Genomic DNA, 21,224 nt, shown 5'->3' with positions numbered 1-21,224 from the left:
CAAAGATAGTTCTAAATTCCAAATCAATCACTCATTCAGTGAACATTTATTCAGTGGCTACAGTTTGCCAGACATATGGTGGTGTAGTTTTTCTACAGTAACCATCCTTCTCATAAAGGTAGAATGGTTTGGGTGAAGACAGTCATCTGGAATGAGGGGAAGATGTTTTTTCCCCAGTAAGTTACAGACAATTCCCATTAGTTTTAATTTTCTCAGGGAGAAAGCTGAGCCTGGTGAGTGCCTCAGTACAGTCTCAAAGACTGTATAGAATTAATGTTTCTTATTCAGTGAAGAAGGGAGTAGATCCTTTATGTGGCCTTTTAACCTCAAAGCTACAACAATCCTAAAAGATGGGTACAAGAAAATGTTACTGTATCTATTTTATAGAGGAGGAAACTGAGGCTTGGAGAAATTAAATGACTTGCCCAAGTTCTAGGAGCTAGTGAAAGGCAAAGTGCCCTTTTTCCAATTTATAACACTGCTTTTTCCTAAGGGTAGGTCTGTTAGTGAAATACATTATTTGGTATAAAGATATTTATTTTCATCAAATGAGACATGATTATATTTGCTGACTCTGTGTTTTCAGCTAGGTCTTAATGTCTTATCTTCCCTTTTTCCTTACAGCAGCAACAAGAAGAAATTACTGCTAAGAAACTCCGACTAACAAAACCAAGTAAATCTGCAGCACTCCACATAGATCTGTGTAAAGCTACTTCCCCAGCAGATGCTTTGCAGTACCTACTCCAATTTGCCAGGAAGCCTGTTGAAGCAGAAAGTGTGGAGGGAGTAGTCAGGATTCTCTTGGAACATTATTACAAGGTAAGGAGATCTTGAGGACCTATGGGGTATATATAAGAGTTGCATCATATCTGCAGAATGGGTTAATATTGCAAAATAAACAAGAAGATGTTCATTTAGCAAGCACTTACTTAGTGTCTTCCATGTGCTAGGCACTGTGATTAGAGAAGTAAAAAAGATCTACTCAGAGGCTTAGAGTCTACCAGGTGGTAAATGATCAGGTGCATTAAACTGCTCTGGTACTGTGAGCACAATATGTACAGAGTGTAATAGGTGCACAAAGGAGGAGTTAACATCAACCTTGACCCTTCCGTAGCTAGACTCATCTCTGGAATGTAGTCTCCTCATCATCACCCCTACTGTTAAACTACCTTGATTCAGGCCTTCATTGTTCTAATAGGAATAGCTTTCTCTCTCGCTACCCCCTCACCTTTTTGTAACTTTTTTAGCTACATGGCATTTTATTTTTCTAAGTATCTTAATGAGTTAGATAAAATATCAACTCAAGCATGATTAAATGTGGAAATAGTTTAAATAGAAAGTGAAATTCACAAAATGTGTTTATTTCTCAGTTTATCTAATGAGATCTGAAGAAATCATTTTCAAATATTTCAGTTACAGATTAATTAACATTTTAAACCTCAGTATGAAAGTTTAAACTTATAGAAAAGGGGAGAAAATGGTATAATGAACTCTCAAATACCCATCTCAGAGATTTAAAAGTTATTAATATTTTGCTAAATTTGCTCCATCTATTTGTTTTCCTGAAGTTTTTTAAGGTATCGTATTCTGCTCTTTAGTAAATAGCTCTAAAAAAAGGACATCTTTTTTTTTAAATAACCACATAGCCACATGACCCACATCTAACAAAACTAATTGCATAATGCTATCTAACAATTAGTCCATTTTCAAATTTCTTTAGTTTTTCCCAGATATCTTTATTGAGATGAAATTCACACAACGTAAAATTAACCATTTCAAAGTATACAATTCAGTGGCATTTAGTACATTTATAATGTTGTATAACCACCACCTGTATAAAGTTTTAAAACATTTTCATCACCCCAAACGAAAGCTTCTTACACTTCCCATTTTCTCCTCCACCAGCTACTGGCAACCACCAATCTGCTTTGTCTTTGCAGATTTAGCTATTCTGAATATTTCATATATAATGTGTGACCTTTTGTGTCTGATTTCTTTCACTTAGCATAATGTTTTTGAGTTTCCTCTAAGTTGTAGTATGTATCTGTACTTCAGTCATTTTTTATGGTTGAGTGATAGTCCATTGTGTGCATATACCACCATTTGTTTATCCATTCATCTTTTGAAAGACATTTGGGTTGTTTCCACTTTTTGGATATTGTGATAATAATGCTTTGAACATTTGTGTCCAAGTATTTGAACATCTGTTTTCAGTTCTCTTCATCACATAATTAGGTGTGGGGTTGCTGGGTCATACAGTAATTCTGTTTAACTTTTTGGGAAATTGCCAAGCTTTTCTACCGTGGCTGTACCATTTTACATTCCCACCAGCAGTGCATAAAGGTTCCAATTTCTCCACATCCTTGTCAGCACTTGTTATTTTTGTTTTTATGATAATAGACATCTAGTGAATGTGAAGTGGAATCTCATTGTGGTTTCGATTTGCATTTGCCTGATGACTTACGACTCTGAACATCTTTACATGTGCTTATTGGCCATTTGTATATCTTCCTTGGAGAAATGTCTATTCAAGTCCTTTGCCCATTTTTAAATTGGGTTTTTTGTCTTTTTGTGGTTGAGTTGTAGGCATTCTTTATGTATTCTGGTACTCAAACCCTTATCAGATATGTGGTTTCAAAATATTTTCTCCCATTCTGTTGGTTGTCTCTTTACTTTGTTGATAAAGTCCTTCGATGCACAGAAATTTTAGATTTTGATAAAGTCCAATTTGTTTTTTCTTTTATTGCTCATGATTTTGGTGTCCTATCTAGGCAACCACTGCCAAATCCAAAGTCATGAAAATTTACCTTTTTGTTTTCTTCTAAGAATATTATGGGTTTAGTGTTTATATTAATCGTTAATACATTTTGAGTTAATTTTTGCATGTGGTGTGAGATAGGGTTTCAAATTCATTCTATTGCATGTGGAAGTCCAGTTGTCCCAGCATCATTTGTTGGAGAGACTGTTCTTTCCCCATTGAATGGAGTTGGCACCTTGTCAAAAATCAATTGGCCCTAGATGTATGGGTTTATTTCTGGACTCAGTTGTATTCCATTGGTCTATATGTCTATCCTTGCACTAGTATCACACTGTTTTAGTTATTGTATCTTTGTATTGTAGAAATCAAGATGTGTGAGTCATCCTGCTTTGTTCTTCTTTCTCAATATTGTTTGGGTATTTGGGTCTTGCAATTTCATGTGAATTTGAGGATCACCTTTTCCATTTCTGCAAAAGAGGCTGTTGAGATTTTGGTAGGGATTGTGTTGAATCTGTAGATTGCTTTGGGTAGTACTGACATCTTAATGTTAAGTCTTCTCATCTATGAGTATGGGATAGCTTTCCTTTATTTAGGTCTTCTTCAATTTCTTTCAGCAGTGGTTTGTAGTTTTCAGTGTACAAGTCTCTCTCCTCCTTGGTTAAATTTATTTCTATATATTTTATTCTTTTAGCTGCTATTATAGATGGAGTTGTTTTCTTAATTTCCTTTTTGGCTGTTCATTGCTGATATATAGAAACACATCTGATTTTTGTATGTTGACCTTGTACCCTGTGCCTTTGCGCAATTCTTTTATTAGCTCTAGTAGCTTTCTTGTGGATTTTTTGGGACTTTCTTTATATAGGATCATGTCATATGCGAATGGAGATAGTTTTACTTCCTTTCTGATTGGAATGCCTTCTATTTCTTTTTCTTGCCTAATTACTGTGGCTAGAACTTCCAGTACAATGGTGAATTAAAAAAAAAAAAAAGTTGCCGTCGACTTGATTCTGACTCATGGCAGCCCATGTGTGTCAGAGTTGAGCTGTGCTTCATAGGATTTTCAAGGGCTGATTTTTCAGAAGTGGATTGCCAGGCCTTTCTTCTGAGGCGCCTCTGGGTGGACTCACACCTCCTTCCTTTCTGTTAGCAGCCGAGCACTTTAACAATCTACACCCACCCAGGGACTGTACAGTGGTGAATAGCATTGGTGAAAGCAGTCATCCTTGTCTTGTTCCTGATCATAAGGGGAAAACTTTCAGTTTTTCACCTTTGCATATGTTAGCTGTTGGTTTTTCATAAATCCCCTTTATCATGTTGAGGAATTTCCCTTCTATTCCTAGTCTGCTGAGTGTTTTATTATGAAAGGGTGTTGGATTTTGTCAAATACTTTTTCTGCATCAATTGAAATGATTACGTGGTTCTTTTCCTTCATTCTGTTGATATGGTGTATTACTTAGATTTTCTTGTGTTCCTCTTGGAATAAATCCCATTTGTCGTGGTATATAATCTTTTTGATATGGTATTCATTTTCCTAGTATTTTGTTGAGGATTTTTGCATCATATTCATAAGGGATATTTGTCTGTAGTTTTCTTGTTTTATCTGGCTTTGGTATCAGGGTAATGCTGGCCTCATAGAATGAGTTAGGAATTGTTCACTCCTCTTCTACTTTTTAGAAGAATTTGAGAAGGATTGGTCTTAACATTCTGCCTGTATTAGACTCCCCACATCATTCTCTATTCCCTTACATCACTTTAGTTTTCTTTAGAGCACTTACTACCTGCAATTGTACATTTGCATTTGTCTGTTTTACCTATTTGAATGTGTCTTAGTCATCTAGTGCTGCTAAAACAGAAATACCAGAAGTGGATGACTTTAACAAAGAGAAGTTTATTCTCTCACAGTCCAGTAGGCTACAAGTCCAAATTTAGGATTTCGGCTCCAGGGGAATGCTTTCTCCGTCAGCTCTGGAGGAAGGTCCGTGTCATCAGTCTTCCCTTGGTCTGGGAGCTTCTCTGTGCAGGAACCTCAGGTCCAAAGGATGCACTCTGCTCCCAGCACTGCTTTCTTGGTGTGTCTCCGCTCGCTTCTCTCTTTTATATCTCAAAAGAGATTGGCTTAAGACATAATCCAATCTTGTGTACCTCATTAGTATAACTGCTGCTAATCTATCTTATTACCTCATAGCGATAGAGTTTACAACACATAAGGAAATCACATCAGATTACAAAGTGGTACACAATCATATAATACTGGGAATCATGACCCAGCCAAGTTGACAGGTATTTTTGGGGGACACAGTTCAATCCATGACAGAATGTAAGCTCCATTAAAGCAGGAATTGCTTCTGTTTTATTCACCATTATGTTCCCAGCAGCTGAAACAGTACCTGGCACATAGTGGGCACTCAGTGCATATTTGTTGAACAAATTAATTTGTGTTTTGGATAGAACAAAGTACTTTCATATGCTTTTTACAAAAAATCAACTTTTTCTTTTGTAAATTTACAAACAACACAAAAGGAGAGAAAATAATAATGAACCCTAGGTGTCCATCACTGAGTTTCAGCAGTTATCAACATTTTGTCATTCTTGTTTGATCCATTCCCCACTTTTTTTTCAGTGAGGGTTTAAGTATTTTAAAGTAAATCCCAGACAGCATATCTTTTCACCTATAAGTAATTACCTGCCTCTAACAGATAAGGACCTTTTTTAGTACTTAAAAAAAATCATTATCACATTTAACAATAGTCCTTAATAGCATCTAATACCCATCCATGTCCAGTTTTCACTGATTGTCTTAAAGACATTTTTTTACACTTGGTTTGTTTGAAGCAATACCTACACATTGCATCTGGTTGATAGTCTGTCTCTTTTAATTTATTACGGTACCCCCTCCCCCCTTTTTTCTCATGCTATTTATTTAAAACTTTCTGATATTTACCCCGTAAAATTTTCCATATTCTGAGTTTGAAAACATCCTTATCTTTGTTGTGTTTTTCATGTGTTCTTTATAGTATGCCATATGAATTAGGCAGTTCAGCTTTTATACCCTCCGCATGAAAGAATGGACGTTTAGAGAGAGGAAGGAAGAGAGACACTAATATTTGACTGCCTGTTATATGCCCATTTCTGTACCAGTTGTTTTCTCAGTAGCCCTCTGAGGTTGATATTATTCCCATTTCAGAGATGAGGCTCAGAGAGGTTAATTAGCCTGTTCAAGGTGTAGAACTATTGCATAGTAAACCTGGGCTTCACTCCTAGATCTGGCTAATTTCAAAGCCCTTTTTCTTTCTGTTGCATCTCACAGCTCAAGGTTAATTTCTCAAATGACTTTGCCAAGCTTATGTACATAGGAAGTGGCATAGGCTTGCCAGGATTCTAGGTCCTCTGACCCCGTATCTATTGCTTCTTCCCCTCCATCAGGCCTCTTTGTTGGGTGCCCAGTCATCTTAGAAAATATAGATGACAGGTGGGGAATTGGTCATATTTAGAAGGCACTTTTTCCTTTGAGCACCCTGGTGGCGCAGTGGTTAAGAGCTATAGCTGCTAACTGAAAGGTTGGCAGTTCGAATCCACCAGCTGCTCCTTGTAAACCCTGTAACTTGCTGTAAGTTGGAATCGACTCGATGGCAATGGGTTTTTCCTTTGAGCGTACATTTAAATAATTTTGTCTTTGGTGTAGGAATGTGCTTACCTGAATCTTAGCACTTGGTACATTACTTTTAATCCCAAAACACATTTCTGGTTGGAAGTTAATGAACGATATCAGAAGGGCATAAAAAAGTCTCCACTCTGCAGTATTTGGATATAACATACTGATTGAGAAGAACCTCTCCCTTGAAGTATATAAAGTTAAGTTTTTCAGAAATGAAGCCTTAGATACTTGGATCATTGAATCTCTTTTGGGATGTTAGTTTCCTGTTTGTTGGTTAGCTGAAAGTAGAGCATCAAGGTAACGATTGCTTTTTTGTTCCAGGAGAATGATGCATCTGTGAGACTGAAAATTGCATCATTGCTGGGTTTATTATCAAAGACCTCAGGATTTTCACCAGACTGCATTATGGATGACGCCATTAACATCCTGCAGAATGAAAGTAAGTTGCAGTTTAAAGGCTATGTAGTCAGAGCAGAAATCTTTTTTTTTTTTTTTAAGACAACAGAACTTTAATCTCTCACAACTCTGGAGGCCAGCAGGCCAAAATCAAGGTGTTGGCAGGGCCACGTGCCCTCCCGAGGCTCTAGGATAGCATCCGTCCTTGCCTCTGGCAGCTTCTGATGGCTCCTGGCGTTCTCTCATCGCTGACTACCTCTGTCTTGCCATGGCCTTCTTCTCGTCCATCTTTGTGTGGGGTTTCTATCTCTTATAAGGACTCCTCATTGTATTTGGGAACCACCCTAATCCATTAAGGTCCCTGGGTGGCGCAAATTGTTCGCACTTGGCTACTAAATGAAAGGTCAGTTGGTGGTTGGAATCCACCTACTGGCACCGGAGAAGAGAGGCCTGTTGATCTTTCATGTTCCTTTGCTTGTAGATGGGCCCTCCCATGTCACCTGTCTTCCCTCTGTGTGTGTATCAGCGTCTATTCTGGTCTTCTTATAACTCAGAAGTGATTAGGTTTAGGGTCCACCCTCTGCTGGTATGACTGCAACTGATTGATTAATTGATTACATTACTTTGCTTATGGAGGTGATTACATTACATTAGATGTGAGGTAATTACATTAGATTACATTATAAGAAGCCCTGGTGGTACAACGGTTAAGTGTACAACTGCTAACCGAAAGCAGCTAGAGCAGAAATCTTTAGCTCCATTTGTAAAGAATTGTAGACTATGGCAAATTTTTGTTGTATTGGTTGTTACTGAAAAGGAATCTGAGAATGCTTCGTTAAGACTATGTACATATATTTACATTAGAGTTAAAGATGTAGTTATGTCTTCCAATAAAACCAAGCCAAACCCATTGCCGTTGAGTCGATCTCTACTTATAGCTACCCTATAGGTCAGAGTTGAACTGCCCCACAGGATTTCCAAGGCTGTAATCTTTGTGGAAGCAGATTACCACATCTTTCTCTTGTGGAGCAGCTGGTAGGTTCGAACCGCCGACCTTTCAGTTAGCAGCCAGGCATTTTAACCACTGCACCACCAGGGCTCACATCCTTTCTTACGATAGCTATTATTTATTGACTAAAGCACTCAACTGCTAACCGAAAGGTCAGAAGTTTGAACCCACCAGCTGCTCTTCAGGAGAAGATGTGGAGTCTGCTTCCGTAAAGATTTACAGCCTTGGAAACTCTATGGGGCAGTTCTACTCTGTCCTATAGGGTCGCTATGAGTTGGAATCGACTCCATGGCAATGGTTTTTTTTTTTTGTGTGTGTGTGGTTTGTACTATGTACTTAAGTAGTTTACATATAATATAGATGTTATTGTCCCTATTTTATAGGTGGGAAAACTAAAGTTAACTAACTTGTTCAAGATTATGTAGTTAAAAAAAAAAGTTGGAATTTATACCTCCGTGTGTCAGAGTTGATGGTTTGTTCACTGTGCCACACTAACTTAGACACTGTGAGAGGTGCTGTCTTGGTCACGTGAGTCATCACAATTTAGAGCCCGTAGAGGTGACATCACCTACATCTTATATGCATTATGTTATTTCTTTTTCTATTCATTCCATGTTAATGCCCAGTAAAATATATTCTCAGTAGTTAGGTGAAGCCGAAAACTACTTCACCTTTCTTTTAATTTTTTGATTAGCTATCTGATTTTATTTATGTACGTGATTCTGTTATAGAGTTAGTGCCTCAGCCTTAATATTTGTTTTAGAATTTTAAAAAAGAAACCCTTTTTTGCTGTTTCTGCAAATTCTGTAATTCTGTTCATTTGACAGAATTAATTGTAGTTTCAAGGAATAGTTTTATTTCATTTTGAGGTATAGATATTTAAACAAATATGGCTGTTTAAATATTGGGCAACATTAGGTCTATAAACTTTAGAAACTATGAGACTAATAAGGGTCAGATGATTTCAGACACAATCTAAATTCATTTATTGTACAACTTTTTAATGGTAACAAATATCGTACGTATGTAGGCCATTGGCTGAAGTTGAGAATTTTAAAATTTTACTAGAAAAAAGTTAATATTAAAACTTTACTTACATTGAATTTTGATCCAAGATTTTTAATTCATAGGAAACAATGAAAATATATATTTTTTTCGGGAGGGGGTTGTCTGTTTTATTGAAAGAACAGTATCACAGTATTAAAGAAGATTTTAAAAATATTCCTAACATCTCCATAAAACAATTTACTTTACATACTGGCTTCTATTTGTATGCATTTTATGTGGTTGTACTTAAAGCAAATACTGTTTTATGTTTTACTATGCTCACTTAACATTACATACACTTTCCCCCATATTTATATATTATCTTTATAATATTTATGGTGTTGATAATGAATTAAACTTCAGCAGGTACAGTAGCATGCTTCTAATATTTTCCTTTTGTAGGTAGTGGCAGAACAAATGTTATTTCTTCTTATTTCTGTTAAATGAATTCCTTAGGATAAATTCCTAGGAAGGAAAATACTGAGTCAGGGAATACAAACATATTAATGACTCTTGCTAAGTAGTACTGTATTGCTTTTTAAAAGGATTATTTCAGTTTACACTGTAACTTACAATAACTGAGTATACCAGTTTCAGTAGCCCTGATGGCACAGTGGTTAAGTGCTTGACCGCTAATGGAAAGGTTGGCAGTTCTAACCCACCAGCTGCTATGTGGAGAAAGATGTGTGGCAGTCTGCTTCTGTAAAGATTACAGCCTTAGAAATCCTATGCGGCAGTTCTACTCTGGCCTATAGGGTTGCTATGAGTCGGAATCGACTTCATGGCAATGGGTTTTTTTTTTAAAATACCAGTTTCATCAATACATAATTTAAAAAGCACCAAAACAATTTCATTGCCTCCTACAGAAGTACCCTTTTTTTCCATGGAAGAGTCTTATAGCATTTAGCTATATACCAGACCTGGAAGAATTCCATATTTTAAGATTGGAGATTTCATGGAGTCATAGACTTTTCAAGTTATCTGTAAGTGACCTTAGAGATCATCTTGTCTAATTCCTTCATTTTGCAGATGACAGATACTAAGCCCTAGAGAGGTGAAATGAGTTGCTTCATGCTGTTATTTAGTTAAGTAGTAGTAGAACTGAAAACTTAGTCCAGTGTTCTTTCTTACAGATCATGGTTTATTGGAAACACTTTATCTCTAAAATAGAAACACTGTAAGAGAGTTAGTTTTGATGTAAACCTCATACTAGCCTTTAAAAGAAAGGGATTCAAATTATGCAGTATCTATGGCAAATAGGTAATCGCTGGGTGGTGCAAACAGTTAATGCGCTCTGCTGCTAACCGAAAGGTTGAAAGTTCAAGTCCACACAGAGGCACCTCAGAAGAAAGGCCTGGTGATCTGCTTGTGAGAAATCAGCCATTGAAAGCCCTGTGGAGCACAGTTCTACTCTGACACACATGGGTTTGCCATGAGTCTTAATTGACTCAGCAGCAACTGGTTATGGCAAATAGCTGTTTTATTTTTTTATTAAGCATTCTAATTCTTACCTAATTGTCTCTAAGAGGAGCCCTAGTGGCGCAGTGGTTAAGAGGTTGGCTGCTAACCAAAAGGTAGGCAGTTTGAATCTACTAGCCGCTCCTTGGAAACCCTGTGGGGCAGTTCTACTCTGTCCTGTAGGGTAACTAAGAGTTGGAATTGACTTGACAGCAATGGGTTTGTTTTTTTCTGGTTTGTCTCTAAGAGATTTGATCTAGGTTTCTTCTTGGTTTCAAGTTCCTGGCCCACCTACGTTCATAGAAGATAGAACTGGAAGGGACCGTAGAGGCCATCTAGTTCAACGCTTTTATTTCATAGCTGAGGAAAATGAACTCCAGTGAGGTAAAGTGACTACTGAAGTCACTCTGTATTTGTGGCAGGGCCAGACTTAGAATAAGAGTCTCCCAATTATCACTCTTGTGTGTACTTTCAATTCCAAAAGCGTGGTCCACTCTCTGTGGGCCAGAAATGTTTTATTTTTAATTTAGCAGATAGAAAAAGATGTGGCAATCTGCTTCTGTAAAGATTATAGCCTTGTAAACCATATGGGGCAGTTCTACTCTGTCCTCTAGGGTCACTATGAGTTGGAATTGACTGAAAAGCAATGGGTTGGTTTCTGTTTTTGGTATGAGTGCTATAACTCCTTGGCAAGCACTGGGCTGCGCACTTTGAGGGTATTGTGTATATCTGCTTCTCTGGTACATAAACACCATAATGATAACACAAAGCATGTTTTAGAGGCAGTATAAACAGCACGCTGTGGGAGCAAAGGAAAAGGTGAGATCAGTGCTGATGGGTGAGATCTGGAGAGGCTTAGTGAAGAGGTGGATTTGGAAATTCAGAGATGGCAAAGGGTAGTGGCAAAGAGAAGAAACGTTATGATAAAGGGTTGGGAGCTGAGGAAGTGCAAGAGATATTTGAAGAATTATATGGTTTCATGAGAGATTAGCAGTAGGTGGTGGTTGGGGCTTGAAGAAGGAGAAAAAGTAAAATGTGTTGGAACTAAAAGCTGTGTGGTCTTGAGAGCTGAGGAGTTTGAATGTTATTTTGTAGGTAATGAGAACCATTTAGAGTTTTTTTGAGCAAAGACATAAAATGATCAAGTCTAGTTTTAGAAAGATAACTTGGCAGCTTTGAGGAATTTTTTTGAAGAGCTAGATGGTTTAGGGAAGAGATGTTATCCATGTGGAGATGTCCAGCTTGCAGTTGTAATGTAGATCTAGAACTCAGGAGAGAGATTAGGATTTAAGATTGAGATTTGTGATTTATCAGAGGTGAGAGTTAAAGGTTTAGCTAGCTTTTTATGGAAGTTATGTAGACTCATCTTTCTAAAGATAAAAATTATAGGGTGGTATGTGGCACAGTGGTTAAGAGCTTGGCTGCTAACCAGAAGGTGGGCAGTTCAAATCCACCAGCTGCTCCTTGGAAATCTTATGGGGCAGTTCTACCCTGTCCTATTGGGTTGCTGTGAGTTGGAATCCACTCGATGGCAATGGGTTTGGTTTTTCGGTTTATGGTGGTATTGGAGATTTCCTCACTTCCCTTCTGTTTCTTTTAAGTATCTTCTTTTCTGTTTGTTTATTTATTTATTTATTTTTTAGCTTCTTTCATGATGGAAAGTTTTCTTGATGATCCTTGGCCTTGCATTTAAATTTAAGATGAGGCACTGAAAAGCTGATTGGTAGTTCTGTGTGCATGGATGGGGCTTGTCAGCTGGTTGCCTTCACTCAAGGATGATATGATGGGGGCTGGGCCATGTCTTTGGAGGACTTTTAAATGTTACTATGTTTGATGGTTTTCCTTGGGGTCCATCAGTTTTTCTAGGTCAGTGTTCACGAATCTCCTACTAGCAAGACAGAGAAATGCCTGGCTGCCAGTGTTCTTGTAGCCAAAGCAGCTGAAGGGTGCTGGGAGAGGAAGGGGTATCTCGTTATTTATATGTCAACTTTCTCTTAATTCCCTTTTCTTCAGTATGTCACCTTCCTGTCCTCACCTGGTGTTCCCAAAATTGGAGTATTTCTGGTTTGATTTCTATATACAATAGACCTCCAGTTTCAGTGGTCACTTGACTGTGGAGGATAGGGAAGAGGCCAAGGGCTTAACTGCTTCTTAGACAGACTTCAAACCAATCCTTGCCTCATCCCTGTGTCTTTGTGTCTCCATTCCTGAGCTTTTCTGGATGTTACAGCTAGTATGCATTTCCTTCGTATTGGTTGTCATCTTCCTCAGTAGGCATTTAATATTGGATTGCTTCATTTTGTCCCTTTCTCCATCTCCTTCCCATCACCTAAAAATTTGTTTACTTTTCTCATCCATTTATTTTTTCCTCCTGTTTTCTTTGTAGGTTTATACCTTTTTAATTCTTTTGTAGTAATGAGGTTTTAGAATGGAACAAAGATAAACAAATATGTTTGATCTACTATGTTTAACTGGAAGTCTTACTAAGAAGTGATTTAACCAGTGTTTCTCAAACTAGTCATTAATAGATCATGTACACAATTTTGCCATGTTTGCTTCGTACCTATACTGTAGCTCAAGGTTTTTCTTAAGTGGACTAATATTTTCAGTTAAATAAATTTAAAGAGAATCTTTATATTAGTAATACAGAAAAAAAATTAGTGTTGTGTGATATCAATAGAAGGTAACTGCAATACTTTCACTGTGTACATTAAAATATATCGATGATTATTAATATAAAAATGATTATTTGATTGCCACTTAAAGTTGTCTTACATACTACCAGCATTATAAAACATTACAATGGGACAAAGAAGAGAATTTAGACACAAAAGAGAATCTGGCTAAAGAGATTGCTATAGGTTTATTTGGATTTGGCTCTTTGCCCATTTATTAAACGTCCATTGAGCATATAACGAGTAGTGCTAGATTCTGAGAATACAAAGGTAAATAAAACACAGTCCTTACCCTCAAGGATCTTTCAGTCTCCTGGCTTTGTCTGATATGAAAATAAATAAGTGTAGTAATGTGTTAATAGCTGATGTAGAGGGTTCAGTGGAAGCATGGAGGAAATGCTCAGTTCTTCTTGGGGATTAAGAAAAGCTTCTTAGAGGAGATGCCACTTCAATTGACTCTTAAAGGATTAATAGGTATTTGCTAGGGGTGGGGTTGAGGATGGGGTCAGGTGCGGGGGAAGACATTCTAGGTAGAGAAGTTAGCTGAGCAAAGGAAGACATGAAATCATAAATAGTTGGGAAAAAAGGATGCTAGAGGAGACTTGACAGAGATGAGGCTGGAGCAGTAGGCAGGGCTAGATAGCATGGAGTGCCATGTACGTGTGTACATATGTATGTGTGTATGTATATTTGTATGTATGTGTATGCTTGCTAAGGAGTTTGGACTTTATCTTGAAGACAGTGAAAAGCTCTTGAATCAGTCAAGCACTAAACATTTTTGGAACACCTACTATGTGTATAGGACTATGCTCAATCTTTTGGAAGATGAAAATTTTTAGACATGATTCCTCTAGGAACTTAGTGTTTAGTTGAGGGGGTCAAGGATCAAATCGTAGGACCCAGCTGACAAAAATCAACATCCTTTTTTACCCAAGTAAATTTAGTTTATATAGTGATCTCCTTTTGAAATTCTACAACCCAACTTTCCATCTTCCTTTCTAGAGTCTCATCAAGTCCTAGCTCAACTGCTGGACACTTTGCTTGCAATTGGCACTAAACTCCCAGAGAATCAAGCTATTCAGATGCGATTAGTTGATGTAGCCTGCAAGGTAAGACTATAATGGTTAGATACAGGGGTGCTTCTTTCTTGAACATTATCTGGAGAGGTGCTGTGAGCTGTGAGATCTGTTTTAGATCTGTCAAAGTCATCTGACATCTATACTAAGAGATTGCCAAGAACTCTTAATGGTCTCAAGCGCGTCCCCATTTTTATGTTTCTTATTGGATTAGGAATAGAGGTAAGTAACTTGTTAGAAAATGAACTTTCTCATTCTCCCAAACGAAATGAAAATAATTGTCATAGCTACCATGTATATTGTGCCTGATATATGCACTCTGTTTGATATGGTGCTTCACATTCAATTTTTCATTTGGTCGTATGGTCCTTTAGGTAGGTATTATTATCTCTGTTTTACATAGGTAGACATTGAGGTTTATGAAGTTTAACTTGGCTGAGTTTTCACAGCTAGGAAGTTGTATGAACTCTGGTCTCTCTGACTCACAGCCCGTGTTCTTTTTACTAAGCTGTGTTGCTCTAATAAACAGACTGTCTCAGGCTGGGTTCTCTAGAGAAGCAAAACCAGTGAAACATAGAAGTATATATAGATAGATAGAGATTTATATCAAGGAAATGGCTTACGAGGTTGTAGAGACTGGAAAGTTCCAAGACCACGGGTCAGGCTGGAGGCTTCTCCTGACTCACGTAGTTGCATGGGTTGGTGAACGCAAGATCATCAGTCAGATAGCAGGCCTCTTGCTCATAGGCTGTGGGGGCTGAAGAATTCCAAAATTGGCAGGTAAGCTGCTAGCTCAAGTCCCAAGAACTGGAGGTCAGATGAACAGGAGCCAGCTGCAGGATCCAAAGTGAGCAAGAGCTCGCGAGCCTTGCCAGAAAGTCCACCTATATTGGATACAGGCCACACCCCCAAGGAAACTCCCTTTCAACTGATTGGCTACTCACAGCAGATCCCATCATGGAGGTGATCACATTATATCAGATCTCATCATGGAACTGATTACATCATTATACGACGGCCAAACCACATCATAACTGCCAAACCACTGAGAGTCATGGCGCAGCCAATTTGACACACAACCTTAATGATCACACTTAATGAATAAGCACAAGCAACTCTGTAGGACAAATTTTTTAAGTTTATTTTTTATGATTATAAAAGAAGTACGTGACACATGAATTGTGCCTTTTTCTTTAATTTGGACTTTTAATTAGCTACCTTTTTTGCATAATAGTAGTCCCTAGAACTTCTAGGATTGGTTTCACTTCTAAACTTTTTTCATAATTTTATTTTGAGACTATAAGAAGACAAGTATGTTTGAATTGTGGAAAGGTATTAAATTCATCCACCATGGGTCTGTCAGTTTGTCATACTGTGGTGGCTTGTTCGTGGCTGTGATACTGGAAGCTTTGCCACCGGTATTTCAAATACCAGCAGGGTCACCCTTGAGGGATAGGATTCAGCGGAGCTTCCAGAATAAGACAGACTAGGAAGAAGGACCTGGAAGTCTGCTTCTGAAAAGTTGGCCAGCGAAACCTTATGCATAGCAGGGGAACATTGCCTGGTAAAGTGCCAGAAGATGAGCCCCTCATGTTGGAAGGCACGCAGAATATGACTGGGGAAGAGCTGCCTCCTCAAAGTAGAGTCACTGTTAATGACGTGGATGGAGTCAAGTTTCGGCATGACTCAAAATGAGAAGAAACAGCTGCAAACGTCCATTAATAATCAGAATGTGGAATGTATGAAGTATGAATCTAGGAAGATTGGAAGTCATCAAAAATGAAATGGAATGCATAAAGATTGATATCCTAAGCAATAGTGAGCTGAGGTGATCTGATATTGGCCATTTTGAATCAGACATTCATATAGTCTACTATGCTGGGAATGACATATTGAAGAGGAATGGCATGTAATCATCAAAAAGAACATTTCAAAATCTGTCCTGAAGTACAACATCGTCAGTGATAGGATAATATCCTTACAAGGAAGACCAGTTAATAGGACTAATATTCAAATTTACGCACCAACCACTAAAGATAAAATTGAAGATTTTTACCAGCTTCTGCAGTCTGAAATTGATCAAATATGCAATCAAGATGCGTTGTTAATTACTGGCAATCGGAATGTGAAAGCTGGAAACAAAGACGAAGGTTTGGTTGTCGGAAAATATGGCCTTGGTGATAGAAACAACGCAGGAGATGGCATGATAGAATTTTGCAAGGCCAGCAGCTTCATTGCAAATACCTTTTTTCAACAACATAAACTGAGACTATACATGTGGACCTTGCCAGAAGAAGTACATAGGAATCAAACTGACTACATCTGGAAAAAGATGATGAAGAAGCTCAATATCAGTCAGAACAAGGCCAGAGAGCAACTGTGGAACAGACCATCAATTACTCATATGCAAGTTCAAGTTGAAGTTGAACAAAATTAAAGTCCACAAGAGCTAAAATACGAACTTGAGTATATCCCACCTCAATTTAGAGACCATCTCAAGAACAAATTTGATGCATTGAACACTCATGACCAAAGACAAGATGAGTTGTGGAATGACATCAAGGACATCACACGTGAAGAAAGCAAGAGGTCATTAAAAAGACAGGAAAGAAAGAAAAGACCAAAATGAACGTCAGAAGAGACTCTGAAACTTGCTCTTGAACGTAGAGTAGGTAAAGCGAAAGGAAGAAATGATGAAGTAAAAGAGCTGAACAGAAGATTTCAAAAGGTGGCTTGAGAAGACAAAGTATAGTTTTATAATGAAATGTGCAAAGACCTGGAGATAGAAAACCAAAAGAGAAAAACATGCTCGGCATTTCTCAAGCTGAAAGAACTGAATAAAAAATTCAAGCCTTGAGTTGCAATAGTGAAGGATTCTATGAGGAAAATACTGAATGACGCAGGAAGCATCAAAAGAAGATGGAAGGAATACACAGAGTCATTGTACAAAAATAATTAATCAACTTTCAACCATTTTAGTAGGTAGCGTATGATTAAGAACTAATGGTACTGAAGGAAGAGGTCCAGCCTGCACTGAAGGCATTGGTAAAAAACAGAATTGACGGAATACCAATTGAGATGTTTCAACAAATGGATGCAGCACTGAAGGTGCTCACTCATCTATGCCAAGAAATTTGGAAGACAGCTACCTGGCCACCCGACTGGAAGAGATCCATATTTGTGAACATTCCAAAGAAAGGTGATCCAACAGAATGCAGAAATTACCAAACAATATCATTAATATCACGCACAAGTAAAATTTTGCTGAAGATCATTCAAAAGCCGTTACAGCAGTACATCGACAGTGAACTGCCAGAAATTCAAGCCAGATTCAGAATAGGATGTGAAATGAGGGATGTCATTGCTGATGTCAGATGGATCTTGGCTAGAAGCAGAGAATACCAGAAAGATGTTTACCTGTGTTTTATTGACTATGCAGAGGTATGCGACTCTGTGGATCATAACAAATTATGGACAACATTGAGAAGAATGGAAATTCCTGAACACTTAATTGTGCTCATGAGGAATCTGTACATAGACCAAGAGGCAGTTGTTCAAATAGAACTAGGGGATACTATGTGGTTTAAAGTAAAGAAAGGTGTGAGTCAGGGTTGTATCCTTTCACCATACTTATTCAATCTGTATGCTCAACAAATAATCTGAGAAACTGGACTATACGAAGAAGAATGGGTCACAAGGATTGGAGGAAGACTAACAGCCTGGGATATGCAGATGACACAGCCTTGCTTGCTGAAAGTGAAGAACACTTGAAGCACTTATTGATGAAGATTGAAGACTGCAACCTTCAATATGGATTGCACCTTAACATAAATAAAACAAAAATCCTCACAACTGGACCAATAAGGAACATCACAATAAATGGAGAAAAGATTGAAGTTGTCAAGGATTTCGTTTTACTTGGATCCATAATCAATGTCCATGGAAGCAGCAGTCAAGAAATCAAACGATGCATTGCATTGACAGATAGACTGCAAAAGACCTCTTTAAAGTGTTGACAAACAAAGATGCCACTTTAAGGACTAAGGCGTGCCTCACCCAAGCTAATTGAAGAATTGATGCTTTTTAATTATGGTGTTGGTGAAGAATATTGAATATACCATGGATTGCTAGAAGAATGAACAAATATGTCTTGGAAGAAGTACAGCCAGAATGCTCACTGGAAGCAAGGATGGTGAGACTTTGTTTCACATACTTTGGATATGTTATCAGGAGAAGGACATCATGCTTACTAAAGTAGAGGGTCATCAAAAAAGAGGAAAACCCTCGATGAGATGGATTGACACAGTGGCTGCAGCAATGGACTCAAACATAACAATGAATGTGAGGATGGCGCAGAACTGGGCAGTGTTTCGTTCTGTTGTACATAGGATTGCTATGAGTTGGAATCTACCTGATGGCACCTAAGAACAACGTCAACAACAATATTTTCATAGAATTAGGAAGGTATTTCTGAGCCCTAGGACATTTATCTAAAACAAAAGAATACATGAAACTTTACACATTTATCTAAAAACAAAACATGAACACCTTAACAAGTACAATATTAAAAATCTAAATGGAAAAAATTAGGTATTATGCATATAAGAGGGTGAGTATTTTTATTTCCCATATAAGAGAATCTCTATATCCATGAGGTAGTACTTGCAAGAGAGGTGCCTTATTAAACGGGTTGTTTTGCTTAAAGTAACAAGTTCTTAAATTTGATTTAAACATACTTTTGATTATAAAAATTTATACTCAGAAAAATTGGAACAATACTGAAAATTATAAAGGAAAAAAATCATAATTCACTACTCAAAGACAACCATTGTTAGCCTTTTGATGTATTGTTTTCTGATTTTTTTTACTGTATAGGAATTATTTGCTGTTTATTTAACACATAGCTGTGATCATATTCTATATAGCATTTTGCTTTTTCTCATATTATAACTGACGTAAGTATTTTCCTTATATTGTAAATGTTTTGTAAACAATTTTTAATGGCCACCTAGTATTTTGTCCTATAATTTAAACCATAGTTTACCTAACCATTGTCCTGTTATTTTTTATTGGATATTTACTATTTTTTAAGTTATAAATAATACTGTAGTGAATTATTATTAGTCTAGAATATTGAATCTGTACGCTGAGCAAATAATCCGAGAAGCTGGACTATATGAAGAAGAACAGGGCATCAGGATTGGAGGAAGACTCATTAACAACCTGTGATATGCAGATGATACACCCTTACTTGCTGAAAGTGAAGAGGACTTAAAGCACTTACTGATGAAAGTCAAAGACCACAGCCTTCAGTATGGATTACACCTCTACATAAAGAAAACAAAAATCTTCACAACTGGACCGATAAGCAACATCATGATAAACGGAGAAAAGATTGAAGTTGTCAAGGATTTCGTTTTGGTTGGCTCCACCATCAGTGCCCATGGAAGGAGAAGAAATCCAATGATGCATTGCATTGGGCAAATCTGCTGCAAAAGACCTCTTTAAAGTGTTAAAAAGCAAAGATGTCTTTTAAGGACTGAGGTGCATCTGACCCAAGCCATGGTATTTTCAGTTGCCTCATATGCATGTGAAAGCTGGACAGTGAATAAGGAAGGCTGAAGAAGAATTGATGCCTTTGAATTATGGTGTTGACATAGAATATTGAACGCTATGGACTGCCAGAAGAACAAACAAATCTGTCTTGGAAGAAGTACAGCCAGAATACTCATTAGAAGCAAGGATGGCAGGGCTTCATCTTACATACTTTGGACATGGACAGGGATCAGTCCCTGGAGAAGGACATCATGCTTGATAAAGTAGAGGGTCAGCAAAAAAGAGGACGATTCTAAATGAAATGGAGTAACACAGTGGCGGCAACAATGGGCTTAAGCATAACAACGATTGTGAGGATGGCGCAGGACTGGGCAGTGTTTTGTTCTGTTGTACATAGGGTCGCTGTAAGTCAGAACTGACTTGACGGCACCTAACAACTGAGTATTTCCTGTACTTAAGGTTATTTTCTAAACAGATTGTCAAAGTGGAATTGCTAGTTGAAAGCATTTTTAAGAGATTTTTAAGGCTTTTGATATTTTTTGCCCAGTCGCATTCCAAAAGTATTACAGTTTATATGCCCATCAGCAGCATATGGCAGTGCCTGATTTCATTGCATCATTCTAGCATTGGATGTTAGTATTTAAAAACAAAAGATAAACCTGATAATTTGGTAGAAAGAAAGTGATATTTCGTTTTTTTAATTTATTTTTTATAAGATTAGTAGAGAGGTTTTATATTTGTTCATCATTTGCGTTTTCTTACTTGGTAGTAATCTTTTCATGTCCTTGGCTGGTTTATTATATTGAGTTTTTGTGTTTTTCTTCACCATTCATGGAGACTCTTAATAGGGCAAAAATTAGAAGCATTGGAAATGGCAAATCTAGAACAAGCTGACTCAAGTAAATAAAGACTGTTCTATGGTTTATAGCAATAGTGACTATTTCTATTGCCTAATGCCATTTTTATGTGTGATTTTGTCATATAACCTGCTGGAAGTTTTTTTTTAATTGAGATATAATTTGCATGCCATCAAATTCACTCTTCTGATAGAAATAATAGAAGTATTTTCTGACTATGGTGGAATGAAATTAGAAATAAACAACAAAAAGAAATTTAGGAAGCTCACAAATATGAAGAAATTTAAAATATATTCCTAAATAATGAGTGAGTCAAAGAAGAGATCAAAAAAAAAGAAATTAGAAAATACTTTGAGATAAATGTAAATGAAGACATATCAAAACGTATGTGATGTAGCTAGAGCAGTGCTTAGAGAGAAATTTATAGCTGTAAATGCCTCTATTAAAAAAGAAGAAAGATCTCACATCAGTAACCTAACCTTTAACCTTAAGACACTGGAAAAAAGAAGAGCACAGTAAAACTAAAGCAAACAGAAGGAAGGACATTAAATAAAGACTAGAGTGGAAATAAAGGAAATAGAGAATAGAAGACAATAGAAATCAAAAAACAAAAGTTATGTTAAATGAGAGACTGTTTTGTTCTGTGGGCCTTCATCTTAAGTGAGAATAACAGCACAATTGGAAGAGCGTAGTGAATGTCACTGAACTGTGTATGTAGAAATTTTTGAAACGGTGTA

The 21,224-nt window shown here is 37.3% G+C and overlaps 1 protein-coding gene across 4 annotated transcripts in view; it reads left to right on the top strand.

The window, feature by feature from the left end:
* Nucleotides 1–21,224, top strand: part of INTS4 (integrator complex subunit 4) — a 109,391-nt gene that overhangs the window by 3,669 nt on the left and 84,498 nt on the right. For 2 of the 4 annotated variants that reach the window (XM_023736591.1, XM_023736593.1), the window contains exons 2-4: nt 625–819; nt 6,735–6,852; nt 14,001–14,107. In XM_023736591.1, the coding sequence (XP_023592359.1) occupies nt 625–819; nt 6,735–6,852; nt 14,001–14,107 (420 nt within the window). Of the gene's footprint in view, nt 1–624; nt 820–6,734; nt 6,853–14,000; nt 14,108–21,224 lie in introns of those variants that run through there. The other 2 variants (XM_004381997.1, XM_023736592.1) reach the window with 2 other exon arrangements.

Source organism: Trichechus manatus, unplaced genomic scaffold (genome assembly GCF_000243295.1).
Source record: "Trichechus manatus latirostris isolate Lorelei unplaced genomic scaffold, TriManLat1.0 scaffold00088, whole genome shotgun sequence".
Taxonomy (NCBI): Eukaryota; Metazoa; Chordata; class Mammalia; order Sirenia; family Trichechidae; genus Trichechus; species Trichechus manatus.
Note: the sequence above shows the minus strand (reverse complement) of the source record. Positions and strands in the feature narration are given on the sequence as shown.